The 26,172-nt window shown below is 40.4% G+C and overlaps 1 protein-coding gene across 7 annotated transcripts in view; it reads right to left on the bottom strand.

The window, feature by feature from the left end:
* The window catches only part of KLF12 (Kruppel like factor 12), a 246,828-nt gene that overhangs the window by 166,928 nt on the left and 53,728 nt on the right, over window positions 1–26,172 (bottom strand). For 5 of the 7 annotated variants that reach the window (XM_040540379.1, XM_040540395.1, XM_040540342.1 and 2 more), the window contains exon 2: window positions 13,196–13,259. In XM_040540379.1, coding sequence (XP_040396313.1) covers window positions 13,196–13,216 — 21 coding nt within the window. In that variant the 5' untranslated portion in view covers window positions 13,217–13,259. Of the gene's footprint in view, window positions 1–13,195; window positions 13,260–16,801; window positions 16,889–26,172 lie in introns of all 7 variants that reach the window. The other 2 variants (XM_040540371.1, XM_040540351.1) reach the window with 1 other exon arrangement.

Raw genomic sequence — 26,172 nt, 5'->3', positions numbered from 1 at the left:
GGAGCCTCCCTCAAACTTTTGAAATTTTTGTCTGCATGTGTACACAGACACGTGTATGCGGAGGTATACTTTATATTGTCTGGAAACACTGATAAATTCTGAATTTCTAGAATTATAGAAAAAAGCACAGTAATTTTATCTCCTCTTTGGTGCCAGGAACAATAACAAATTATCCACTATGAAGAGCAAATTGTGAAAGTCTATCACCATTTATTCTTGCATTTAAAAGAGTCTCTGAAGTATAAATTCAGACCTTCCCCTCCCCCCCCCTATTTTTTTTAAATGACTATATTCTGTGAATGGTCATTTGTCTGAGAAAAAGCAGAGATGTAAATTTATTTTCAACCTGAAAGAATACATGCTGGTTCAATGGATTATATTTATTATTCTAGAAGAGTAAATTCAGTATTAACCGGCATACACCGAAACTAAAAACAAAACCTTGTACTGCTGACCAACTCTGAGGAACTACCAGATTAATTCAAGAGATCATTATTAATACTGCTGTGAATATATGTAATTATCAAGCCTCGTAAAATCCTATTCAAGCAAAGCAAACCTTTTAAAGTAGGTTAGCAAATAATCTTTTACATTTTTGGCATCATCAGCTGCCATACAACAGCTCTAGAGTCACGTTTATTACGTAAATGAAGAGTTAGGTTTATTACTGTAATGAAGAATTTTTACTGCAGTTTTGCAGTGCAGATACTAGTTAAGTGCTTTACATATCAATCATCTTGAAGGGCCTACAAAGAGGTCAGTCACTAGCATCCACTCAGGACTAAATCTTGGCTGACTACCTGGATCATCCCTCAGTGCTGAAAGCAGTCCAAGCTGATTCAGACCGGGATTGCCCAGCTTCACACCTCAATGGTGAGAAATACGGATTCATAATTCTCAGCATAACCAGTGTTCCTGAGCTGTGACCTCAGGAAGAAGTAAGGGACACAGACTCTTCCATGCCACAACAACGTAATGAGCTGTGGATGTTTACTCTTTTAGACCTTTAAATTTTTTAAACTTGTGAAATTTTCAAAATGAAAGCCTTGGGAATTTTACTTAAATGAACGCCGATTTTAATAGCAACTATACCCATGCTAGTCAGCGCTTAGGTTCCTTAGCAAATGCAACATTATCTCAACCACACATGAAAAACACCTTTTTTTCTATCTTACTAGAGAAAATATAGACAAATACTTTTACGCTACCTGTATTTGGAACAGAAAAAGGAGACTTCTCTCTGAGACTAACATACTATTTTTCACACCAGTACTTCATAAAACTGCTCTATCACGAACAACTGGAAAAAGGAAAGACACGTTTTGCAATACACACTTATGCCAAAGAAAAGTAAGGCACCAAGAACCAGGGCCTGTGGAAGCTCTCGTAATTACGGGGTTCCTTCAGCCACCAAGACTCTTCAGGAGCCTCTCCTGTGTCTTCAGTGCTATGTGACTGTGCAGTGCATTGGAAGGTCTGGAAGATGAGGTGAACTCTTCCTTTGCTGGCCTTGCTCGTATCTTATTTAGGATTTTAGCATAATTTTGAGAACAGTTACAGACACCTTAAATCACATATGCCTCATGTAATCTTTTACTTATTTACTCTAAAGATCCTCACCTGGGAGAATTCAGAACCACAGCACTGGAAAAATCTCAGTGTTTCAAAACACTTTCTGATGAACACAATTATGTTTGTAATTGCAAACTATTCCTTGGTCCCATCAGGCTGCTATGTGGGTGGACCCCAGAAAGTACAAATAAATGAGTTACCGTTCTGGTGCCCTCCTTTGCAGTAACCATTACTGATTAAAATTTATGACTAGACAAACATAACCAATCTACTAGAAACCCAGACAGAAAAAAAAATGCGGTAAAAAGAAAATCTATCTTCATACTTCAACTGATAAACAATAATCACTATCCAGCATCCGAAATAAATTCAGCAGAACTAATCCCGGTCTGCATCCTGGAATTATGAGTGAAGCACAGAATATTTAGCAGAATAGAGAACTAGAGACTGTCAATCACTACTGATACCAACAAAACCAGAAACTAACCCTGCTCACAGAACACTACATTCATGAGGCTCTTTTTTCCAATGACCTCCCTACTGACAGTAACTGGTATAATATTAGGCAAATAAATGCGTGTTTCTGTACAACACTGTATGATGAGTTATTTACACACACTTTTCTAAAAGTAGCAGCAATTGATGTTGGATTAATACAAAAGTATTCTTAAATTGCATCTAGCTCATAGAAACCAGAAACTAAGAACATCATTCACTGTTTTGGAAACCTGCTATGTCCAACAGTAAATCTCTTCCTTCAGGCAAACGTGGTAAGTAGCCTTGATCATAGTAAACTATTGCTACAGATCAAAGAGTAATGGCACATATATGTTCAGAGTAAAATAATAGGCAAACCCTTGCTTGAAGCTAAATTCACGGTTGAGAAGCACACAATAGCAGTTGGGTGGTATTATAACCATCTACATTTAACTAATCTACTTTTTCAGTATTTCTTTATCCATTTTCCATGCTGAAAAGACATCAATGAGGTCAACCACACCAACTAAAGTGGGTGAACTGGTCTGAATAAATTAAAGCTTGAAACCTCTTAATGTTAATATTAAAACTTTTTTTCCAACACTTTGAAATTATGAAGGTTCTAAAAACTATTTAGATTACTGTTATTACCACTAGAGAAATAAATAGTAGGTGAGCTTGGTTTATAAACGCTTTCCATATATTTAAATATGTAGCAGTTAAGAAAATTACACAGCCTCTTCTGTATTTTTATTGTGTAAAAGATGTATTTTCACTGAGAGATGCACATTGCTCGTCATTCCTGAAGAGCTTTAAAAGGACTGAATAGGACAGTATGATAGTTAAAAGGACCCAGATTATTTAAAAGAAAGGTTTGCCTCCTTGTACATGAACAGCCAGGATTATTGAATCTCTGACTCTCTGCATATAAAAAAAAAATCTTACCCCTGCTTTCTGCAGAGATTACTAAGGCAATTCACTTGTTTACATTCTGCGATAAAATAAACTGCTCTGTCATGCAGCCTGGAGCTCCTGTATCTCATCCATTATGTAAATCTCCAAAGAGTAGTTCAGCAAACACCATCTCAGTTCCACTGCACTTACTAAGACTACCTACACATCTAAGTTAATTTTCATTTTCCTAAGACCAACAGAAACTCTTTATTTCTTAATTTGCAAGACAGAGTCTCGCTGTCATCTCTCTTCAAAGAATAACCGCCAAAGCCCAAGCACATACAGTTTTAAACACAACTTAGACTTAAATCCAAACACTTGGGTTTTGGGTGTGCACCATCTCCTCTAGAAGACAGGAAAATAAAGAAAAAAACACTGGAATTATTTTGAATCTCACTATTTCTAGAACAACATCTTCTGGCGTTTTTCTTGTTGGTGTTGGATTTTTATTTTGTTTCTATTGTGATAATGCTGAAACATTCTTATATTACTTGGGAATTTAGGCAGAGTCAATGCCTGCTCACCTATGTTCAAAACCTAGGGCTTTTGTTTTCGGTTGAATTACGCCCACATGGCCATCGCAGCTGACTGTAGCAACCACAGCTGTAGCAGAATGCTGTCGAATTGAACTGAAACAACAACAAAACCCTAGGTAAATTGCGAAGTTCAAAAGAAGGTGACAGCCTCAAAGCAGAAGACTTGCCCCTTCGTGACTCATTGCTACACTGTCCTGGTTTCAGTTAGGACAGAGTAATTTTCCTCCTAGTAGCTGGCAGGGTGCTATGTTTTGGATTAGAATGAGAAGAGCGCTGATAACATGCTGATGTTTTAATTGTTGTAGAGCAGTGCTTACACCAAGCCAAGGACTTTTCAGCCTCCCTCTGTCCTGCTAGCGAGCAGGCTAGGGATGCAGCAGGAGCTGGGAGGGGACAGACCCAGGACAGCTGACCCAAACTGGCCAAAGGGGTATTCCATACCATCTGACGTCATGCCGAACAATATATAGGGGTGGCTAGCCGGGGTGGTGGTGTGGCCGGCTGCTCGGGGATAGGCTGGGCATCGGTCAACGGGTGGTGAGCAATTGCATTGTGCATCACTTATTTCGTACACATTATTACTATTAATACTATTATTATTATTATTATTATTGTTATTCTTTTCCCTGTCTTAATAAACTGTCTTTATCTCAACTCACAGCCTTCACTTTCCCGTTTCTCTCCCCCATCCCGGAGAGGGAGGGGGGAGGGTGAGCGAACGGCTGTGTGGTGTTTGGCTGCCAGCCGGGCTAAACCACAACATACACCCATGAACAAGACAGACTTTATGCATCACCAAGGGTACACCCAAAATGCTGTGTGGGAAACGTACGAGCAGGTCAAGATTTAGATTAATGCCAAGAGCTTCTTTTCTCTTTCAGACACATGTCCTTGGGTATATGAAATACCGTATCCAGTACAATCATCATTCAGGTCTGTTAGCGGAGGATATCAGTATTAAAATAACTTCCTTCTCCTTACGTGGTAGCTATTGAATTCTAACACGTTACTCTGCTTCCATGTGAGAAGTGACAAATTGCCATTGTTTGATATTATTCTCCCTATGGCATGCCAAAAATAGGCATTTATTTCTAGCACTAAATGTTTATTGTCAGATAGGCTGGAAAAGGAAAACAGTAAAGTGTATGTAGTATTTCAGTTTCTGCTTCAATGTATCTTAATCACCACTGCTGCGCAGATCAAGAACCGTATTTTTTCCCCTCTCATTGAGAAGTAAAGATTAACTCTAAAATGCAGGTAGCTGTGCTGCTTCATGATACTGAGAATTAAACATTTCCACAGCAGTAGTATCCTTATTTTCCATGCAAACACTTAAATCCTGATAACTAATGACTGGAAACAGATAATTAAAAAACAAGCAGGAGAAAAGTCCTGTAAATCTCTGGTTTAAATTTGTTTTACCCGATGGACAATGCCCAACACAACTGAACAGTATTCAATTTCTTGGAAACAAAACAAAACAAAAAAAAATGAGAGTATGAATTTAAACATTTTTCTCCCCCATTTGGAAACTTGTGTCATACATCTGAAAATACACACATAAAAATGGTCTTGTCAAACAGCTTTGAAATTAAATGCCTTGTGCTTCTCTCCCTGGAGTACTATAAATTTAGTCATTATTAGAATTAGTATAATTGTTCTTTAAGTGCTCTAGGAATAAAAGGTGAAATGAGCTAAGTGACTGCTCTTTCATTTCCCATGAGAACATGCCTCGGCAGCGAAGTCAGACTGTGGGAGCAGGGATGATCAGGGATGCTTTGAAAACCCATGGACTGGAGAACGAGTCCAGCAAAGCAGAGCCCCGTGTACTCACGATGCCTGGACCAGCACAGCTTGCAGGCGGAGGGGATATCTTTTCTTACAGGGAGAATACAGAAATTCGGTGGAAAGAACTGCCCTCTGGAGATGCCTGCTGTCTGTCAGCTACTGGATGACAGGAACCTGCAGCAAAATCACTGAAGTTAACATAATGGATCCAGGCCTTTGTGATCTAGCTCCTTGTGGACTCTGTCCCATCACTAACGAGTAATTTTCATCAGCAATAAAAGGTGAAAGAACTAAAGTAGCTGGTTTGAAGCCACCACGAAATAAAGAGGGACAAAGGGCCACCTCAGTTGGTAGCAGTACCAATTGCCACCCAGGAGAACCACTGGTCTGTGTCTCCATTAGCAAGGAGCATTGTGCAACAGGAGGGGATCTCAGTGAGGCAGTTTGGCTGAAGATATCCACAGTCTATGTCTTTCGGGGGGCTTTATTATGGAGTAGCCCATGAGAAATCAGAGCATGTTAGCTAAGCTTTTGGAGCACATCTCCCAGTTTAGTTCCTTCCAAAGGCGATCTAGCTTGCACAGCCCAAGGCCATGCTACTGGGCAAAACCAAGCACAGACAGAGATTCATGGACGCATTTCCAGATCTAAGCTACTACAGTAATACACTCAGCTCACTTTCCAGCTCTGGTCTGGACTAGCTGCCTCCAAAACCTAAACTTGCCAGTGGTTTGGAGGACTGGTCATTCCAGATATATCTGGTTACAGCGGGGGCAAATCTGCACCGGTTCAAGGGGTCCTGCCACGCACTCCAAGTCTGCCCCTTCAAACCACTAGGCACAGAGCCTGCAACTCACAGCAGAGACACCCTCTGCTTTCACACCGTGAAACCCCCCTGCTGCTAGGTCTCTCTGATCATTTCCAATGCTTTGACCTGAAAACGGGGAGCACCAGGAGTACCACAAAGGGGCAGGACACCCAACCCCAGCAGTACGGCTGCAGCGAGCGTACTCTGGAGGCAGCTGGCCCCAGCTGGTGCATACATGGGGATTTGGCATCACTCATACCAGGGGGAAGAGTTTGCTCCCCAAACTGGATACGTTCAGCAAGGTAGATACTGTACATCCCGTCTTTATGCTGGACAGTCCTGAGGTACTAAATACAGAGGCAGCCAGAACTGAGGACATGCTTACGTCAGAATTTCTTAACTCGATCTTCATGCTGCTTCCATCATTTTATTTTACACAGTCTTCAAGACATGTTTCAGAAACTGTAAGAGGTAACAGCACCTGTTTCTATTTCTCCTGAGAGGCAGGGACTCTGTAGCATATCTCCTCTCCCCCTTCCAGTATGGGAACATTAACACGGCCACGTAATTCAAAGTCCCAGAAACTGCAATCAAAGTTATCTGTCTTATAAAGCAATTTGTCATTCTATCTTCTATATACATCAGTTTTTTCTAACTCTATTCTCAGCTCTGGCCAGACCTTACAAGGTTATTTTATTTTATTTTTTGGTTTTTACTCCCAAATGAATTTCAGGAAGAAATCTCAAAAAGTAAACCAATGGTTATAGGAAGACATTCATAACCAGAAAAACATGAGCTCAATGACCTAAGTTAATCAAAAAAAAAAAGTTAAGTAATCATAAACCAAGCCTTACAATCTACAGCTATAAGTAATATAAATGATAGATGTCAACATATTTACTAACTAAAAATGTAAGGAGATACCTATTAACTTTCACAAGTAGTTTAACAGGCACTCTACTGCAATGAGCCTGTCAATAAGTGCTCAATCAGACCCTTAACCACAAGCTTTCACACATATCCACAATTTACAAACAGACTCGTTATTGTCAGCTAGCACTTTGTGGAGCAGTGATCTAGGCAATGACAGCAAGATCTACCTTTACTTTACACTGACATTTAGCAAAATTAACTTGCATATTAGAAATATTCCGTATTTTGCTCACATCTTGACAATTCTGGAGTAATTACTCTCCTGGAAGCTGCACTACAACGCGGAGCTTCAACCTCCCCCACATGCCATCTTACATGAACACCGCTGCCATGCTTTTTAACGCAATTCTCCATTCCTTGTGTTTAAAAAAAACGTTCAATAAACAGGATTTGAATTCAACGCAGCTGAATCAGCCCACAGCTGTTCCAAGCAGAGCAGAAACCCATGCAGCCACCAGGACACAAACCCCACACGCCACCGCTGAGCAGCTGCTGAGCTGGAGATGTTTCTCCCAGTTCTTAGCAAAGCCTCCTGGACAGCTCTGCACCAACTACTTGAAAATACAAACTTATTTATTATATATAAAGGACCTCATTATTTACTGATTTTAAACCAAAGCTTGAGGCTTTTACAGTAGACAAGGCTTCGACAGGGAAGGTCTAACCCACCTCTGTGCCTACTTCCATTGCCTTTCTGAAGTTTGAGGGTATGGAAAAACTACAGCTACCTTTAACCGCTACCTTTTATTCTTCTGAAATAACACTTCCGCAAATATATATTTTGTTTTGCAATATGAGTCTTAAAAACAATGGTTATGATCTTCCATGGACATCTGCCCCCAGTCCACATTGGCAGGAACAAAATAAAAGCACAAAAGCCTCAGAATTGCAATCCAACCGGGTTTAAACAAGGTCAGGTCACAAGCCAAACACCAAATACAATTAGGACCCAACTCTGATGAACTGGTTTGATGTGTATATATGTGGGTGTGCTTTGGATACCTGCCCTAAGCCAGCTGCTGAAGAGCACTGCGTAAACACATGGAAACAGTGGGGAAATGAATGGAATGGAGCCAAAACCCATAAACAAGAAATCATTTAGGCTCAAAAACCAACTGCACAGCAGAAATGGGGGGGGGTAGGGGGGGGAGCAGTGCAGAACAAATTTTACACTGTTAGTAAGGAAAGCCTAATACCAATGCTGAGGTCCTCCCAGAAATTCATTTACTAATTTTACAATGGCAAGGGGAAAAGGAATGAGCCCAAACTAATGCAAGTGCGTGAGGCTGAAGAGGTTCGCCACAGACTTCTTCAATGCCTTTTTTTTTTTTTCCTCTCTCTCCTTGGAAATGCCACCAGCAGTTTTTCAGCAATCAGGATCAGTCCCAAACATGCCTCACCCTGCTCACATCTGAGCCGGGCTGGCCCAGGGCTGAAGAGGGCTGAAGACAGCACCAAGAGGCAGCCCAGTATGCAGCAGACGGCCTTTGCGAGGAACAGAAAAAAGAAACGACATCTCTGCGTTTTACATCTTTAAGTGACTAGAAGTAAAAGCAGATCTGTGCTTTGAACACGACTGAACCCCAGACGACAAACTGCCTGCTATCTGTTGCTCCATTAAATATCTACCACTGACTGACTGTTAAGGGACAAAGCCTGACAAGTGCCACACAACGGACAAAATCAACTTTACAGTCTTTGTGCCTTGCTGAATTTGGCCATCAGTCATTTTTAAGTGGTAATTTGTTATGCGGCTTTATCCAAGATATTTATAATCATAATGAACTGAGACAAAACACCAAACTCCAGCCTCTTTGCCTTAGAGTAATCTAAATTGAAAAGAACATGACAGGAAGGATAGATTGATGGTCAGTGCAAGATAACTCTCTTGAGATTAATATATTTTATCCTGTTCATGCTTCTATTTGTAATTATACTCCACGAATCCACTGAATGATGTTAGATGTGAAAGACCACTTAAGAGCAGTCACTTCCTTTCTAGGAAAAGTGTGTTTGTTTGCAATAGATAGGGAGGAGACAGCAGACAGAAAACAAACACATCTCCACACGCTACCAGTAGTCTGACTGCAAGCAAAAGCATAAAATTTTCTTGAAACACCCTCAAATATATCCAGTAAGAAAAATAACCGCCTTTATCACAACTGGACTCTCAAAATCACAGAAAAATGCAGGCTGGGAATCCAAGTCCAAACTCCATCCAAAACAAGGGCAGCTTCAAAGCCGGATCAGAAGGCTTGGGGACTTTGCCCAGTCTGCATGGGTGCCTGCGGCTGTTCCTCCCCATGCACAGGACTTTACATTTTCTTTTGCTGACCTTGACGAGGTTCCTGCCAGCCCATTTCTCCAGCCTGTCAGCATTGCCCTGAACAGCAGCCCTGCCCTCACCGGGTCAGCTGGGTTTCTGCAACATGGTCCTGCTCTGCACAGGAGTCAGGGAGGGTGAGGCAAGGGTAAATCGGAGGTAGGGAGACTGTTGAGATGGGTTGAGCTCTGGAGATCTCAAAAAAAGGTATTTCCTTGTGTTGAATACCTCTCTTTAAATGGCTGAATCAAAGTTTGCTCCTGTTATTGTATTTTTTTTTTTTTTTAAAAAAAGAGATGACACACAAGTTATGTTCTTGACAAAGCAGTACTTCTCAGGCTTGTCACATAGACCTCTTCAAGAACATAAGCAGTTGGCTCTTAATGCCACTGAAATCAAGACAACTCCACGTATCGTAGACCATTTTCTGAGCATGGCATTATATAATTTAGAACATCATTCAGCCTGATCAAAGGAACTTCCCAGCAGTATTTCTGCAGGCTGTCCTTGAAACCACAGTGTGAGAGGGAGACTGCACCCAAGACCACTCATTGCAAAGGCACGTCTGTGTTATACTTAATCTGAGCAATTTCTTCTCTCCTGTCCTTAAATTTAGCTCTCCCACCTCCTTTCAATCCTGCCTACTCCCTTTTGGCCTAAGGCCTTAATCTTTATGTTGCCCAGGCAATTTTCAGCTATAGTTCTTTCCTGTCAGTTACCAATTTCCTTATCAGCTTCTACACTGGGCTCTCATCTTCATGAATTCGCATGCAATCACTGCAGACTGAAAAATATAAACCTTAAATGTCATATTCAACGAAGCAATGAATCTCCGGATTCAGTTGCTGTTACAGACAGCACAGAACCATTGTAAACTGCGTGCATTCAATATACATGTATTTATTTATCATATTTCTTATTTTTTCTGGGCAAGATTCATCTGACTTCACTTTACAAAACAGAAGATGTTATGTTTATATTTGCTCCAACAGTTGCATGTATGGTTAGATGTCAGTTATTTATATAAAACCGCTTTTACATGCATTACGATATGGTTTGAGGCAGACCAACAAAGAGATTAAATATATTGATATAGTTTATAGATGATGCAATCCAAGCCCTCTTTACACTACCAACAATATACCAACATACTCCTATTATTAATGGAAAAAATTTGGCTTTCAAAACTTGGTTATCTAAACAGCATATTCTTAGCTCTACTGTAAAGTGAAAGACTGAGGCAGGGTGCTGGGTGAAATCCAACCTCTTTCCTACTAGAGCCAGAACTTTATCAACTGATCTTAAAAGTGACCACAGAGAATCCCCTTCTACCTCTGTTGCTTAAGTTTTCTGAAATCAGTCTTCCCAGAAACGGATTTTTTTAGTCTCAGACTTTGAATTCCTGAAATTGTTCAGCTATATGATTTAGACGTGGTACTTTCCTAATCTAAAAGATTAACAGCTGGATTCAGAGCTCTACATTTGCAAAGACTGCCAAACAGAAAGCACATAATGAAATAATTCAGTATCTCCTCCCTTATCTGCACAGCTTCCCCATGATTATTAAGGGATGTCATCAGAGGGACATGAAAGTAGAACTATGGCTTGAAAAGAAAGGGGTCATCCTATTCTGTTTTTATTTCTTTCTGCCATCACTCTGCATTGAGCCAAAAAAAACAAAAGCAGAAAAAAGATGAGAGATACAGAGATAGGAGTGCTACATTTCTCACACAACTACAGTCCTTTCCAGTAAACTTGGGAAAAGGCCATATGAAGTCTAGGAGTCTTTTAAATTTGTCTGATCTGAAAGCCCTCTCTGCACATTCTGCTTACAACAGCCTGTCTCATGGATCTGACAAAACTTTGAGGTTTTCTGTCCTGGTGCCACTTCCCAGGCCAAACATCTAGCACGGCCCTCTAGGCCGACAAAGTTTCTCCTCTAACAATTCTACACAAACACGACTATGCTATGGTAGTGTCGCTCTATGCTGTTTTCTAGACAGTGTGAGGAGCCCACTGCAACATGCTGATACCATCTGCACATTATCTCTGGGTAAGCAGGTCTTTGTGCTCTCTCAAACTTTCTGCCAGTAAAGCATTGTCATCACACACACACACGCCAGTTCATATATACAGAATTTTGTCACTGTCATTCTGGAAGATGCGAGCAAGGTTTCATTGGTATTAGTTTTTCACACTGCTATTTATAGGCAAGAGGTCTGAGCGGGGAAGTGTTTGCTCACCCATGATATGAGCCCATCCCAAGCTGTCACACGTTGGTATGGACAGCAGTTGTGGGCTTGTCGGCAATAAAATCAAAGAGAAATTCCTTAATACTCTGCATGCTGGCTTCAGCAGGCAACAACTGCTGGTTCATATCTGGGAATACCAGTCCCTGATCCGGGAAAGGAATTGTGGACATTACTACTGAGCTACTAATATCACTTGTCATCTCTATTAAGGTTCAAATTTGCCTTCTGAAGGTTGGAGGCTTTTAGGAACCTGTGGTATATAAAGCAGATGTTCTATAGATGTCTCTAAACTAAACATCGTTTCAATGGCTGTTATTTCAGGAGACTGGATTTGATGGCACAGATGCTTCCCTCAAGCCTTGTGCTGCTTGTAAATCCTTAGGTAGTTAGGATTAGCGCATCTTCTACCTGTTGCAAACGCTAAAAAGGCTAATCCAGGAATTAAACTCTTCCTTACTGTGTCAGTTGTTGATAAAATGTAAAACCTCTGAGCCACTCAAGCATTAATATAACCAAACTACCATTGAGATAAAAGAGAATCTCAGCCCTGCTAAAGTATTTTGCTCAGATAAATAGAGGAATGGAGTTAAATTTCTGGTATTCAACTGACACACACTGCACTTTTGGAAAACTTTAGTTGCTCTTTCTTTCATTGTTCCTGTCCCAACCAAGATTCAGAGGATGAAGAAAGCTTTCTGGGAAAGAGGTTTTCCACCGTAACATATCCTTCCTTGACCAATACGGTTTCCAGAACGCCTTGCTTAATTGAGTTGCTGCACTGCATCCCACCATACTGCCATTGCAATTCATTCGATCTGGTGCAAACCCACAGGCACTGCTTCGTTTAAACATCCTTGGCAGGCACTGGTTAATATAAAATCCCAGCCAAAATCTACAGTTCACAATCACCAACAAGTCTGATTGACAGATGTCAAGGCCTACTGAATTTTATCACCTTCTAAAACATAACAATAAAGTCAGCAAAGCACAGGGGTCCACTAACACTTTTTCCTCTCTACCTAGCACAGAAAACACATGCTGTAAGACAGGTATCTCTGCATGATAAGAAAACAAAGCACCAAGATACCTACACATTAAGGTATCATATCCTGTTTGACTTATTAAGCCACATTTGTCAACATTTCATCTGAGTGCTACTCAACAACGTATTAATCTTCATAGCTGCTAGCTGTAAAGACAATGCCCATCTCATTCTCTTTTCATCCTTGCACAGAATAACGCACCCCACCGTGTGTCAGCCCATTCAGACACTTGACTCCCAGGGCATTACCCATTTCTTTAATGTACTACTAGGTTTTCCTTTGAACGTTCAGGTCTGTAATTTTTGTTTTCTTTTGCCTTTGTTTTTTTAAAGTCAGAAACTGTTGTGTAAATTTACAGTTGTGTCAAGCTAAAGTATTCCCCTGCCTGACAGTATGGCATGTGGGACTCAGACGGGATATTTCATCTATAATGTTTTGTAATACAATGCAAATTTTTTATAATAGCAGTAATAGGTATAATGCACATGGTTGTAAAAATGTCAACCAACTTTTATGGCTTTCCTCTTCATATGAATATTCAGTCATCCATTCGTCCCTTAATCCACTTTAATCCTGAAAAGAAAAAATGGAGTAATTCAGTATTTGTGAGATAATTGAAAAATGGTGTTTAATTGATGTATTTTCTTAGGTGTTTATTAATTTCTCAAATATTATTGTATATGTAAATAAAAATGTAACAACAGATGTCTGTTCCACAGTGAAACTCAGGTTAGGAGATCAGTAAGTTTATAAGCATTTTATAAAACTGGATGATTATGACACCTATATATTATAGAGCTTTTTATTTCCTGTTAATGAATGATTTTACTTAATGTTTGAAGTGTCTTTCATTTCTAAGCTGACACTTAAGTGTACCAAGTTCCAGCTGCTTTAATTAGTCTTCAGGGCCCATTATATATCAGTATCATACATTTGTAGAGGTAAACTTTCTAGCAGTTACCTACTGTGAATCTTCTTTATTGGCATTTCCAAATGCTTTCCCAGAAATACTATGTGAGGTCTGGGCAATAACACATTAAAAGGCAAATACATTTATTAGTGAACTCAGTCATTACAATAATTATTTCCTGTGGCTGGAGAAGATCATTAGAAAATTTGAATACGTATGAATACATCATTATTTTAGCTATGATTCCAAGTGAATATATAAAATAAAATGTATATAGATAATTAAATACTATACTAAACTTTTGGGACGCTTCTTCAGATTTAAGAAAATACACAAATCCAGTAGTCTAACTTTTTTAAAACCTTGGGGAAAAAAAAGCTTCAGATGTGCAAAATTTAAGTAGTCAACAATGTGTCCCAAACCTCTTGCCAGAATATGTGCATATATCTGGAAGCAAATGCTACTTGCATATGTCTCTCTTAATAATGTAAATGGTGTGAAGTCAAGAATCTAAATCTGCTGTCAGAGTTATTATAAACAATCTGCTGTTATTTTTATATCATTTAAAATAAGGTCATCTTTCACATAGCAATGGAGCATCACCTGCCTGTTTTAAATCACAACCCAGTATTTTGTTAGTGCTGTATATATGATAACATGGCTAATGGGTTTCAAAAAGCTAAGCAAACTTTTACACTGAAAACAAGACAAGAATCTCCCTTAAAGATGTAAAATTAGTAAGTACTCATATACTGCGCTACTATTGTACTGACTGAATTTTATGCACTTATATTTTTATTAACATTAATACTGTCTTAGAAATAAAATTAAGTTCTAGACAGTCATATGAATCATAAAAGGTTGCAAATTCACCATAAACATTGACCTCATTAAATGTAATTAAATACTGTAGCCTTAGAGTGTGCTAACTACTGTAGACCATTTGCTCCATCTCTTATGCATCTTGTAAACTGTCTTCTTTTACTGTAGACCATTTGCTCCATCTCTTATGCATCTTGTAAACTGTCTTCTTTTTTATTGCTGTTGAATCTCCCTTGACATTATTTGGATTCCTTCAAAATTTCCATTTTGTGAAACAGATTTTATTTGGCTTACTGAGCCAACAAGGTTTGGGCCGCAGCTCCTTTTTACACACTGGAAGAATCTCCTTTGAGTTTCTAGCAGCTATTTCTCTGTCCAATGTCCAAAAATGGGACAAGTAGACCAGTTTTTCTTTATCCTGGACTTGCACAATGTGGTTATCTAACTTGAAGAGGAACTGATTTAGTCATCGAGTTCTTGTACACTAAATGTGATGTATTCAAAACCTTTGTGGGGTCTCTGTCAGGAAGACAGCGTGACCTGTAATTGTTTCCAGTTCGACATGTTGTCTCATTATTACTTCTTCTTAAATACACACAGACACACACACACTCCTACAATGCAACTTAGCTTCACGTCACACATGAATGCTAGAAGTCTTATTAAGCTACTGTGCTATGGTAATGGAGAAAACATGGATAAGCATTTCAAAACTGCTGAATTGCAGTTATCTAACTAATCATAGCCACAACTGTGTTTGCATTATTAAATCACATACAACGGCCCTCCTCATGAAGAACCTACTTCTTTAGCAATGACAAATAATTGGCTTTGCTTATTCATTCTCTTCAGGTTTGCACAATTTACCAAGCACTGAATTGCCCATTTCCTTCCACACCCTGCATCACCGTGGTCTCCCTGCCTTGTGTACTCCAAGCTCGTGGCGGGGTTTCTCTTTGTCCTCGTCTTTGCTAAGCACAAGCAGTGCACAAGGTGCTCCGACAGCGCCCACCATCCCACAGCCCTGCCCCACCCCAGTACACACGGTCAGGGTGTGGGACAGGAATCAGCCTCCTAGCTCTGAGACTGCCTGCAAGGCTGACAAAGAGCGTGGATGGTGACAGGCAATGCACATCAGCCACAAATTCCACACATTCAGGTCAAAGACCTCTTAATTGCAACTTCTTTAGGCTGTTTTGGGGGTGAAAACAGAAGAGGTAACCATCCATCTGAAGAGGTCTGCTCAACTGGCAACTCCACAATTCTGAGGCCTCATTTGCAGAAGTACTGGAAAACTTCGGCTTCAGATGAAGTGACTTTGAAATCTATGTGAAAAATAGGGCCGTCTGTCCTTGCAAATCTAATGCATCGATTCTGCCACGTGTCATCACTGTGAAATGTGCGCTGGACTTTGTTTCTTAGCTGTTTACTGTGAAATCTCAGTTTCTCCTACCAGAAATATGAAAACTGGTATGAAAGCCTAGATAGACACACATCTAGCATTTGTAGAAAATGTTTTTTGTTTTTATACCAAACGAAAATCTACCACATGACACAACTGCATGGTATTTTTAATTCAAGAACCTTTGTGCCAAAAGGGTTAAGTAGCCATAGAGCAAAGCACACAAGAAACCATCAGCTTCAACCAAAAGAAAGAAATTTAAGTTGCGAACACTCTTATGTCCACTTCCAGCCAAAAGCTAACCATCTTCTTCAGACTCAGAGTTCATAAGGCTAACCAATACCACCAACGATCAGATTCCTTCTTCTATGGCAAAAGAAAACCAAACAGAAATTACAACACACAGTCCAGCCTGGAAACATTTCTTCCTCAGAATAAATGCACTCGTAGTCCCACCCTGGCCGACATCCCCACCAACTGGCAGAGCGGAGCAGGAGTAACAGACATTGCTGTAACTAAGGAGCATGGAAAGCGCTTCAGGACAATCATGCTGTATGTGTTTCCAGACAGAGGCTACCCTATGTGTAGAGATGCCTTTGTATCTAGAAGCAGACCATTTTCAAACTCATAAAAACATGCCAATTCATTAAAACACAAGTTCAAACAAATATCACTTCCATCATCTCTTTTATATACTACTAATTTTTATGTAAATTCCCATTAATACAGGTACAAAGTATTCCTCACATCATACTCCCCCCTTTTCTCGTTTGGACAGATATGGTAACATACACATGGAAAAGATCAACTAAGTCACAAAGTCAAGTAATTTGCTGAATCAGGGTTTAGTAACTTTTCTCTCTATGAAGCAAATCCCGTATTTGGGTATAACTATACCTCTGAATCACTTTCTTGCACCATTTATTTTACTTTGAAAACATATGCACTTTTCTTCTTGAAAGCCCTCAAATCTGCACTTACACTTCTGTAATCCCTTCCACAGGCCTTGAGTCACATCCAACTTCCTGAAGACAAGGCGCAGCTTCTTCCAAACTCACCAAGGCCACCCTAAACACCAGGTAAGGCAGAATAATTGAAAGCACAGTTTCAGCGGCGTACAGAGACCAAAGAGCACTGGTTATCATCAACGCAGCGTTGGGGATGGGTACGTGTACATTAATAGTAACCACATACTTGCCTTTTTTTTTCCCTACATTTTTGGTTCTTGCAGGGAAATTCATAATCTCCATAAACCAGATATTCTGCAGAAGCTTAAATAATATATACTACATACATATATATTAAAAAACAGCTACAGATTTTCAACTGTTCTTTACATCAGAACCAATAAGGGACAGGAGAGGCTAAAATTCAGCACAGCACTGTACTCTATCAGCATACCCTAAAATCTACCTACCTCGCACTTCGAGTGCCTACATTTCTTTCCTTGGATCTAGCCCCGAAGATCTTCATAAACTAGATTCTGTACCACTGTAACTTCAGCTAGGCAAAATACTTTGCCACCAAGTTTTCTGCAGAAAAGTTAAACAACTTTAAACTGCAACGTGTGTCAATGTCCCATCAGCCGTCATCACAAGCCGCAAGATGAGCCAGATAATACAGCTTCAAATGCATTCAGTTTAGGATAAATGTAACTGGTGCATATTTTATTGACCTCACAAGATGAGAACACTTTCTATACATTTTGTCACTAACTACCTAACTGTGATCGCAAAGTTTATTTTGTTCTCAGCTCAAGTTTTTGCTAGACTTTGATAGTAATTTCTTTTGAAAAGAGGCAAGCGGAGGTACTTGCTCTAAGACCACCACCACCCCCAGCATCTTACTCTGACATGGAGCCATGACAAAAATATCTTAAGCTGCTCAAAATACTTCTGAAAATTAACTTAAAGCTTGAACTTCTGGTTTTCACTGGTATTTTAATAAAAGTAAAGAGAAGCAGGAGGCAGCAAGTGGGATGCTTGTTGCTAGGTGATACCTAGGCTCTCCTGAACTCCTACAGACTGAAGTATTTATCCAGACTCCCACAACGAATGACATCCAGCGCAGAGAAAGAAGAGACACATGCACTGAGTGAAATACATCCTGATTCAAGGAAAGAAGCAGCCGCTCTGCCACCAACTCAGTCCCTGGGGTACAGCAGGACAAGGATGCTTCAGGAGGCTAGGGGGAGGCTGACGCAGCTCCTCCTCAGCATCTACCTGACTTAAGCTGGAGCCTCACAGGGCCCATGGGGAGGCATCTCCAAAATCAGCCTTTCCTTTTACAACAAACCAGACCTATCTTGGCACCCACAAGGGGCTTGGCAGCATGAGAAACTGCCCCCTTCACCCATCTGACTGTGAAGCTGTTGTTGTTTGTTAAATCGCAGTATTGCGGCAACAGGTTTGCACTGCAGTGGGCCAGATGTGGTTGAATGATTCATGAAGGGAACGTACAACCTTTGCGAGAAGCCTGCATGCCACGCGTCTCCTCCTCCTCCCTTTGAAAGGTTTATTCAGTGACTAAACTTTCGAGCAGTGCTTACACAGTCTTTCAGCAGAGAATTAGAGGAATAAACATTATTCTTTACAGGGTCTTATATTTGACATTAATGAATTATTTAGAATTACACAGCTTCCAGGATAAGTCCCAGACCTTCTGGGATGAACAGACGAATTTCATTCTCCCTACAACTCAAGGACACAGCTTGACAAAAATCATATGTAGAAATCCAGTAGATTTCTGGTGATGCAATTTTAGAGAATCGTTACTCTGAGAAAGACGATGTCTTTCAGTAACGAAAAAACCTGCGACTGTATGAACGTACACAAAGAATTCTGGCATGGCAAATGAAATTAGAAACTTGCAAAGGTAAAAAAAAGATTTAGCAGTTAAAATCTGTAAAACTAGTGGAGCCCTCAAATGCCTGGATTTAGGTAATATTTACTAGTCAACCCAGAAGAGGGCTGTAAACTGGAGGGAGCAGAGAAAAATGGAGCAAAATAATGCAACTCCCTTGAATTTTTATTCTAGAAGCAGTGGTTACCCTCAACACTTTCAGCTGATGGAATGGGTAGCTTTGAAATCTTGATATTCCCTTCACAGCTCTAGCTTAAGTAGAGTGACATTGGTTTTTGCTAGATCTAAATAAAGTTTTGATAAACACAGTTACACATCACTTCAGACAGCTTTGCTGACATAAGGAAATGTTTGTGTTACACGGTATACGCACTCAGCACAAGGTCTCTTAGATCACCATCTACCCTCGCACACAGTTCAAACTCCACATTAGAGTTAAAATTCTGTTTACCAGCCTGCACACACAAAGTAAAAGGACTTAGTAGGCCTCCTCTTATTACAAGCATTACTTGCAATTCTTATATATATATATACATGCATATACACACATTTACATGAATATAAATATATAAAACGTGCACACAGCCACAGAATCCTGATGAATTAATAAGTTATTGCTTTGTAAATAGTTGTCTTAAAGAACCTACAGAAAGCATAATTTCTAGTTTATCATCAAAACAAGACAGGAGTTTTTAGTTGAACTCTGAAACGCAACTACACTTCTGAACCCGCACAGAATTGGAACTAGCAAAAGTCATTTTATTCCCTTATTTTCAGACTTTCTTCAGCAGAACTGTACATATTATTCTCAAAATGGTAATGCCTCTCCGAGATTTCTATTCCATAAGAGCTTATGATCATCTGAAAGTAATTGTAAAATGGTAATATTAAAACAATTGTTACTTTAATTTCAGGTTGAAATCATACATATTGTGTTTCTGCATTTTATTTGCACTTCAAATAAAACAAACGTAATTAAGTAAATTAAAAATCAAGTCAGAGTGTGACGTTGAAAAGGAAAGTACCCTCAGGAAACCTGTTCATGCCCCACATAGGATACCAGGAAAATGACTTCCTTACCATTGTGGTGGGGAAAGGGATACAGACAGACAACAGACTCCTAAATGAAGTGCCTGGATTGACTACAGAGATTGCATGGAAAAATATTTAATTGCTTGGACAGGTTTCATATTATTATTTCTTCCTGTTAATAAGGACTAGCATTACCAAATGTTATCACCCACCCCACCTCTTCTGGTTTAATATCTTTCCTGAAACAGGTTTATGCTCAGCCCAGAATCAAGCTGGTTCTACTTGTGGTACAGGCAGTAGTACTTACATCCTCTTTTCAAAATTGCGAGATAATCTTCATTTATAGCCTAACCCACTTAAAAATAAAACAGGGTTTTTCCTTATTTCCCATTGAGAGGCTGCTGAATCCCAGAGACCGTTAGAAGAACAAACAATCCTTGTGCTTTACGCAGTTATAAATGAAATAACCAAAGCTTAAGGGTGAGGTCACCAGTTTCCTTAGGACACCCAGCAAAGCAGCGGTTTCTGTGCAGACCGTGCATCTGACATTTCTCGTGGTGACAGCCATCGCCCAACGACCCGAACAAAAGGAGGGTGGCTGAACATGTAAGGCCACTTGCTACAAGTCTAAAGGAACAAGCACAACCTTGCTGCCGTCTTGTGCCAAAATCTGCTCTCCAACAACACAGAGGTAGCGGGCAGCATGCAATTTGGTGACGGAGCACATGTAGTCAAGATGTAACAAAGTCTGAAAAATGTTAATCTTGTGTCAGGATGGCAAATATTACATTTATGTGGCTCAAAGCTTATTAGGAAGTCTTTTCATAATTGCCTTCAGAGGGAACAGCAGGACAATGGAAAAATCATGGTAAGAAGAAAAAAATTGAACACTGTGTTAATACATGTAATATATGTAATATAATATATATGTAGCAGCTTACATAAAATCTGGCAAGTCTTTTCCTTTCATGCTGTGCAAGATGTTGTAAAAAAGTTAAAGACCGGCACTAACCATCATCACAGTGCGCATGAAATACCGCATGGCTTTCCCCTAACCACAGTGTCAAGCGCACTCTGCCAACTTTAATAGCAAAACCACTCAGAGAATAAGCAACAACAGAAGAAGCTGTACCAATTAAATTTGTTTTTAAAAAGGGAACAAAATCATTCCCACGAGCAACGGAGGTCGCTACACAAGTTCTGATACACACCAAAGAAGCCCAACCACCCTCATTTCCAGGTTCAGAGTTATGCTTTCAAGAAAAAAGGAAGTCCGTAGCTTATAGATGGGTAGCTGTGCTTAGCTCCTACTCCTGCCTTCACTCCACCCCCAACAAAATTCATCGTTGCTTCTGTTACAATTTGGGCCCTTTTCTTTGTTTTCAGTTAGAAACGTACCAACGAGATGTTTTTTTCATGAAAAGAGCATGATAGTTACACCCATGAAGGTGTAGGTCCGTACTGAGACTCTAAACCTGGTACAGTGTGTGATAGCGATGCCATTAATCAGTTTAACGAATCTGTTTGTCTGGCATGATACAGAAGTGGCTGATGAGTGTCTATTTTAATAGGAATGTACGCTCTCTAAAATTGATCAATTGACCAGTAGTGTTTTCATTAATCATTTCTAATGTCTTTTCTCCTAGCATGGCCTTTCTTGAAAGTGCAGACTAGCATTATTACTAATAATTATGCCTCAGGATATGGTAGGCAAAAAGCTCAGAAAAGGGAGAAATCCACATCCGAGTATACAATGTTCTTCTCCGGCAATAACCAGCTTGAAACAGCTCCACTAGCAGATTCAGCAGTTACACATCTTTTAATAATAATTTGAATTCCAGGGTAAGTCACTGAACCACACTCGTCCTCTTGATGTCTTTGGGTTGAGGGAGAAGAGTAAAATTGATCCCAACACGATTCCTTGAGAATTTCCACTAGAAAATCTCTATCCCAACAGTTCAACCTTTGTAATGCACTGCAGAGCTCAGTGCAAGCTATGATTAACCTCACAAAGAGATGAATCTGTTCCAAGACTGGACCTACATATTACATACCAGACCATACATTTCATTGGCCCTTATTTTCTCCTCTTATTCTAACAGCTTGCATATTTTTGTCAGGAGACACAGTTGCTCTGTTTATTTTTCTGTCTCTTTTTAAATAGAAACGTATTTGTTCTTCTACAAAATAGTTCCACCATCAAAAAGACAGAAATTCTGGGGAGTTGGGCAGACTCTGGGGAGTAATTCAACGAAATTCATCCAGTACTACAGGGAGAAGCAGTGCTGCACATCTGACTACATATTTAAGTGAAAAAAACACAAGTGGCCTGACTTCCAAAGGTAATTTCTACTTTCCAGCCTCCTGCTGAGATCACTAAAGGAGTCTGCAGGACTTACCATCTGCATGCTAAGAGTCACTTCATTCTGCAGACCAACACGTACCAACCACCCCCTTATCTGTGGCTCAACAATTGCACATGTTCACAGCTGAGAAACTATAGCCTGACGATTAACCTTAGTGAATAAAGCTCCTGCCAGTTGGTGGGGTCATCTCACCTGCCTACAGGCATCTACACCTGCACTCACTGCCCTTCATGCCTCCAGAGCTACAGGAAAGAAATAAGTGGTGCTAGGGCCTAAGTCACTGTTCTGTAACACTGCACTCATTCCTGCAATCACTCCTAACTGCAAAGTGTTTTAAATAAAATGGTACCTGGTTGTCTGCAGAGCGTTAGGTAGTGAAAACTTTGGTCATTTAAAGAAGCCTTGGGTTCCTTTAGTCTCCTGATCAAAAGCTCTGATTTTTAAGACTTTAAGACTTATTTTCAGCGGAGCCAGGCAGACTAGGAAAGGCACGTCATTTTTAAAAGAGCCTGCAAAAAAAAGGAAATAAAAAAAAAAAAAAATCAAGCCTGAGATGGTTAACTGCTACTGTCATGCAGGAATCAGCAACACCGCCCATGCTAAACTTCCTGCATATCAAGCTGATACATAAAAGTTAACAGAAGTACACTGCTCATCAATTACATGAACAAAACCATAAAAAAAATTACAAAATCAGAAACTAGCAGTGTAAGCACGTTGTATTGTTTGGTTTATTAAACTAGTCTGGCAAGTGCTCCGAAGAAACAATCCTGTATTGCATAGAGGAGAATACAGTTTTAAAAACCAAGGGTTTTCATCCTGTACTTAGTGGAGCTGGGTCAGACTGACTGTACCTGTACCCTTGGTCACCCGAGTGAATCAATCCCAATTTACACTCCCGTCACTCTCATTACAAGCTAGCGAGTGAGCTCACCGCACCATATTATCTTACAGGACAGAGGGTGCAATTAATAACAACTTAGTATCACCAGTATCATTTAATAATAATACAAGACAAAAATACTAGAGGAGGTCACCACTGATTTTTTTATTTTTACTTTTTCAGTATTCTGGGTGTAACAGAAAACATCACAGACATGACATTATGGACGCTGTTCCACTTGAAACGTGTCTCTGTAAGTGTCATAGACTTCTGTCAAAGTCATCTGAAACAATTTCTGGTCAACCACCGCAATCTGTAACCAGTACAAACCATCCTTACAAAGAAGAAACATGAATGACTAAGATCTACATTTGCCAGTTCTCGGAGGCTCAAGATCAGTAATTCCCCGACAATCAAAGCTTTTGTTTTTATATCAGATCCCTTTGATTACTTTTTGATTTGCAGGGAACCCCTGACACAGTACATTACTTAAACTGCTTAACAAAGTGGTTGAACTAACTGGCAGCAGCAGCAATGTGCTAGCTGACGATACACACCTGGGGCTAAACCCATTCTTGGTTAAATTCCAGGACTACACCTACCTGATGTCTTAAAATTATGAAATTATTTAAAATATATTACCTATTGAAAAATATTTTGTAATTTAATTAAGTAAGAGAAAGTAACTACGGCTCTTGCAGTTAGAACTACACTGATTTCAAGTTGTTACTCCTTGCCTACAGTGTCACAGAGCTGGATCACCCAGCCTTTTCTCTTCACTACTCCCTTCATTATGCCAGTTCTTTGTCCGGCATTACTCACTGCAGAAACACTGTGGCTGTCCAGACCTCAAGCCTCAAGTTTCCCCCCCTCATCGCTCTCAGATTCAGGGTCCCTATGGCCACCCTTGAGACTCCACCACCATCAGACACTGCTCCCACTTGACACACTGACCCGGGAAGCAAAATCCTCCCAGTCTCAGCTGCTGGGTTTCCCTTTCCACCCTGCCGCTGCCAGGGCGGGCTTCTGGCACCTGAGGCACCCGGGGCACCAGGGACACCTGAGGCATCAGGGACAGGAGGAACTTCTTCACTCAACGGGTGATGAGGCACTGGAACGGGTTGCCCAGAGAAGCTGTGGATGCCCCATCCCTGGAGGTGTTCAAGACCAGGTTAGATGAGGCCCTGGGCGACCTGATATAGTGGGTGGCATCCCTGCCTATGGCAGGGGGTTGGAACTAGATGGTCTTTGAGGTCCCTTACAACCCAAACCATTCTGTGATTCTGTCATTTTACAATTTTATGACACCTGAGGTACCCAGGGCACCTGGGACACCTGAGGCCTAGGCTCCACAGCACCATCCCCTGAATGCGGCCGGGTGCCGTTGCCGACAAGTGGCACCCCTAGCCCCAAATTTCGGGGCTCCAGGCCTGGTAACTAGACTACCCTGAGATCACTCCAGGGATAGAAGAGTCTTCCAACACACTGCACCACCATCAGTGGTTTCAAAATAATGTAAAATTATAATCTGAAGGTAGTCAGTGAAGAGTTTATGAACCCAACACCCCTCTGTGACTTGTCCCACCTACTCTCATTGCTTGTCTGACCACAGCTCTCCGGTTATCCTCTTCCCTGAATTTCTGTCATTTGTGGACTGCTCATTCACTGGTGTTATTCCATCAACAATCTACTCAGTTTCACTGAGACTGGTATTAGCAGTACAGGTGGCTGTTGCTAGCTATTCCGGTAATATCAAAACAGAACCTGTCCCACACAATGTGCTACTGAAAAGGTGTTGTTACCAAACAACTAAGTAATTGTAAAGGCATCAATACAAGAGCAAACTTCAGTGGCTAACACCACGTACAATCAAAGTACTGACAGCAATCCAGAGGCAAACAACAAATACAGCTGTATGTTGCAATATTAAGACATTCTGAAAACGTAGTTTTATTAAAAGCAGAAGTAGAGGCATTATTCTTTATAATAAACATAAGGAATATTGAAAATAACTAACACTTCCACAAGTGGCAAATGTCATCGTTCCAATGATAGCCCCTACAGAGTTGCAACCTGTTATCACAATTAAGATTCTGTTAAAATGCCCATTAAAATTATCTATTTTTAATTAATTGAAATTCAGTCTAATTTGAAACAGGTTATAACTTGCTGGGTTTATAAGACAACGAATTACTGATTAGAAAACAAAACAAATGTTTGTCTCTTGAGGGGGAAGGAGGAAATCAAGCCTATTTTAATATACACGGGAGAAAGTAATATATCAATAAAAAAATAATAAATTTTACTTACATAAACCACATTCTGCAGATAATAAAAAGCAAACCACTGAAAATAAAACCCCCAGCAGTGCACATTTACAGTTAAAAAATAAAAGATCAGTGTTATGGCTCTGAAGTTCACACTGGAAAGAAAGCAGAAGTTCAAACACCTTGGTACGGCGTGAGGCTATTTTTTCTACATCCCTCAAGAGTTAGCTGCAAAAAGAGTTTGCGTGTGGATGTATGCACAAACCCCCGAAGAGAAGGCGTACCAAAGGGCCAAAATGCAAAGTGTTCCCACCAGAGCTGTATTCGGCACAAGCCCATGATCACCTTTCTGCAGCCTACTGGGACTTGGTACCCAGCTCGGGGCTTGCAGCTGGGGAGGGCAAACAGGGGAAAGTTTCTTGCATTTAAGGTCACTTTCACCAGCTGAATCATTTCTATGCTTTGTCCCAAGGATGCATTACTATCAGATTCTATTGCATTTTCAGCCTCGTTTTCTAATCTAGCACACAGAGGAAGCCCACTTTTCCCTTATCAGCTGACCAAGTGACAATAACACAAGGTGGGCCCAGTGATTCACCTGCCCGCCTGCTTTCATCTTGCACTGGTCCCAGTGGGCACACTAAACGGCAAGTGTCAGGCAGGAAGGAAATCTTGACAGTTCCCTAATCTTTAGGGTATCAAATACGGTAAGTCGTCCTCTCGTATGGAAGATCTCCTGGGCCCAGGCCAGCGGTTTAAAGGGCTTTGACACATTGAGAAGGATTACAACAACCAGAGCCATTTCATAATGAAAAAGCAGCGAGGTCTGGCTTCCTAACAACTAAATACACAAAAAATCCACAAGCTTAACTGGAAACATATTAACCTGCAGTATATACGCAAATAGAAAATACTGTCTTTTTCAACACATACTCAAGGACA

This window comes from Cygnus olor, chromosome 1 (assembly GCF_009769625.2).
Source record: "Cygnus olor isolate bCygOlo1 chromosome 1, bCygOlo1.pri.v2, whole genome shotgun sequence".
Classification (NCBI taxonomy): Eukaryota; Metazoa; Chordata; class Aves; order Anseriformes; family Anatidae; genus Cygnus; species Cygnus olor.
This window is presented reverse-complemented; position numbering and strand designations above follow the sequence as displayed.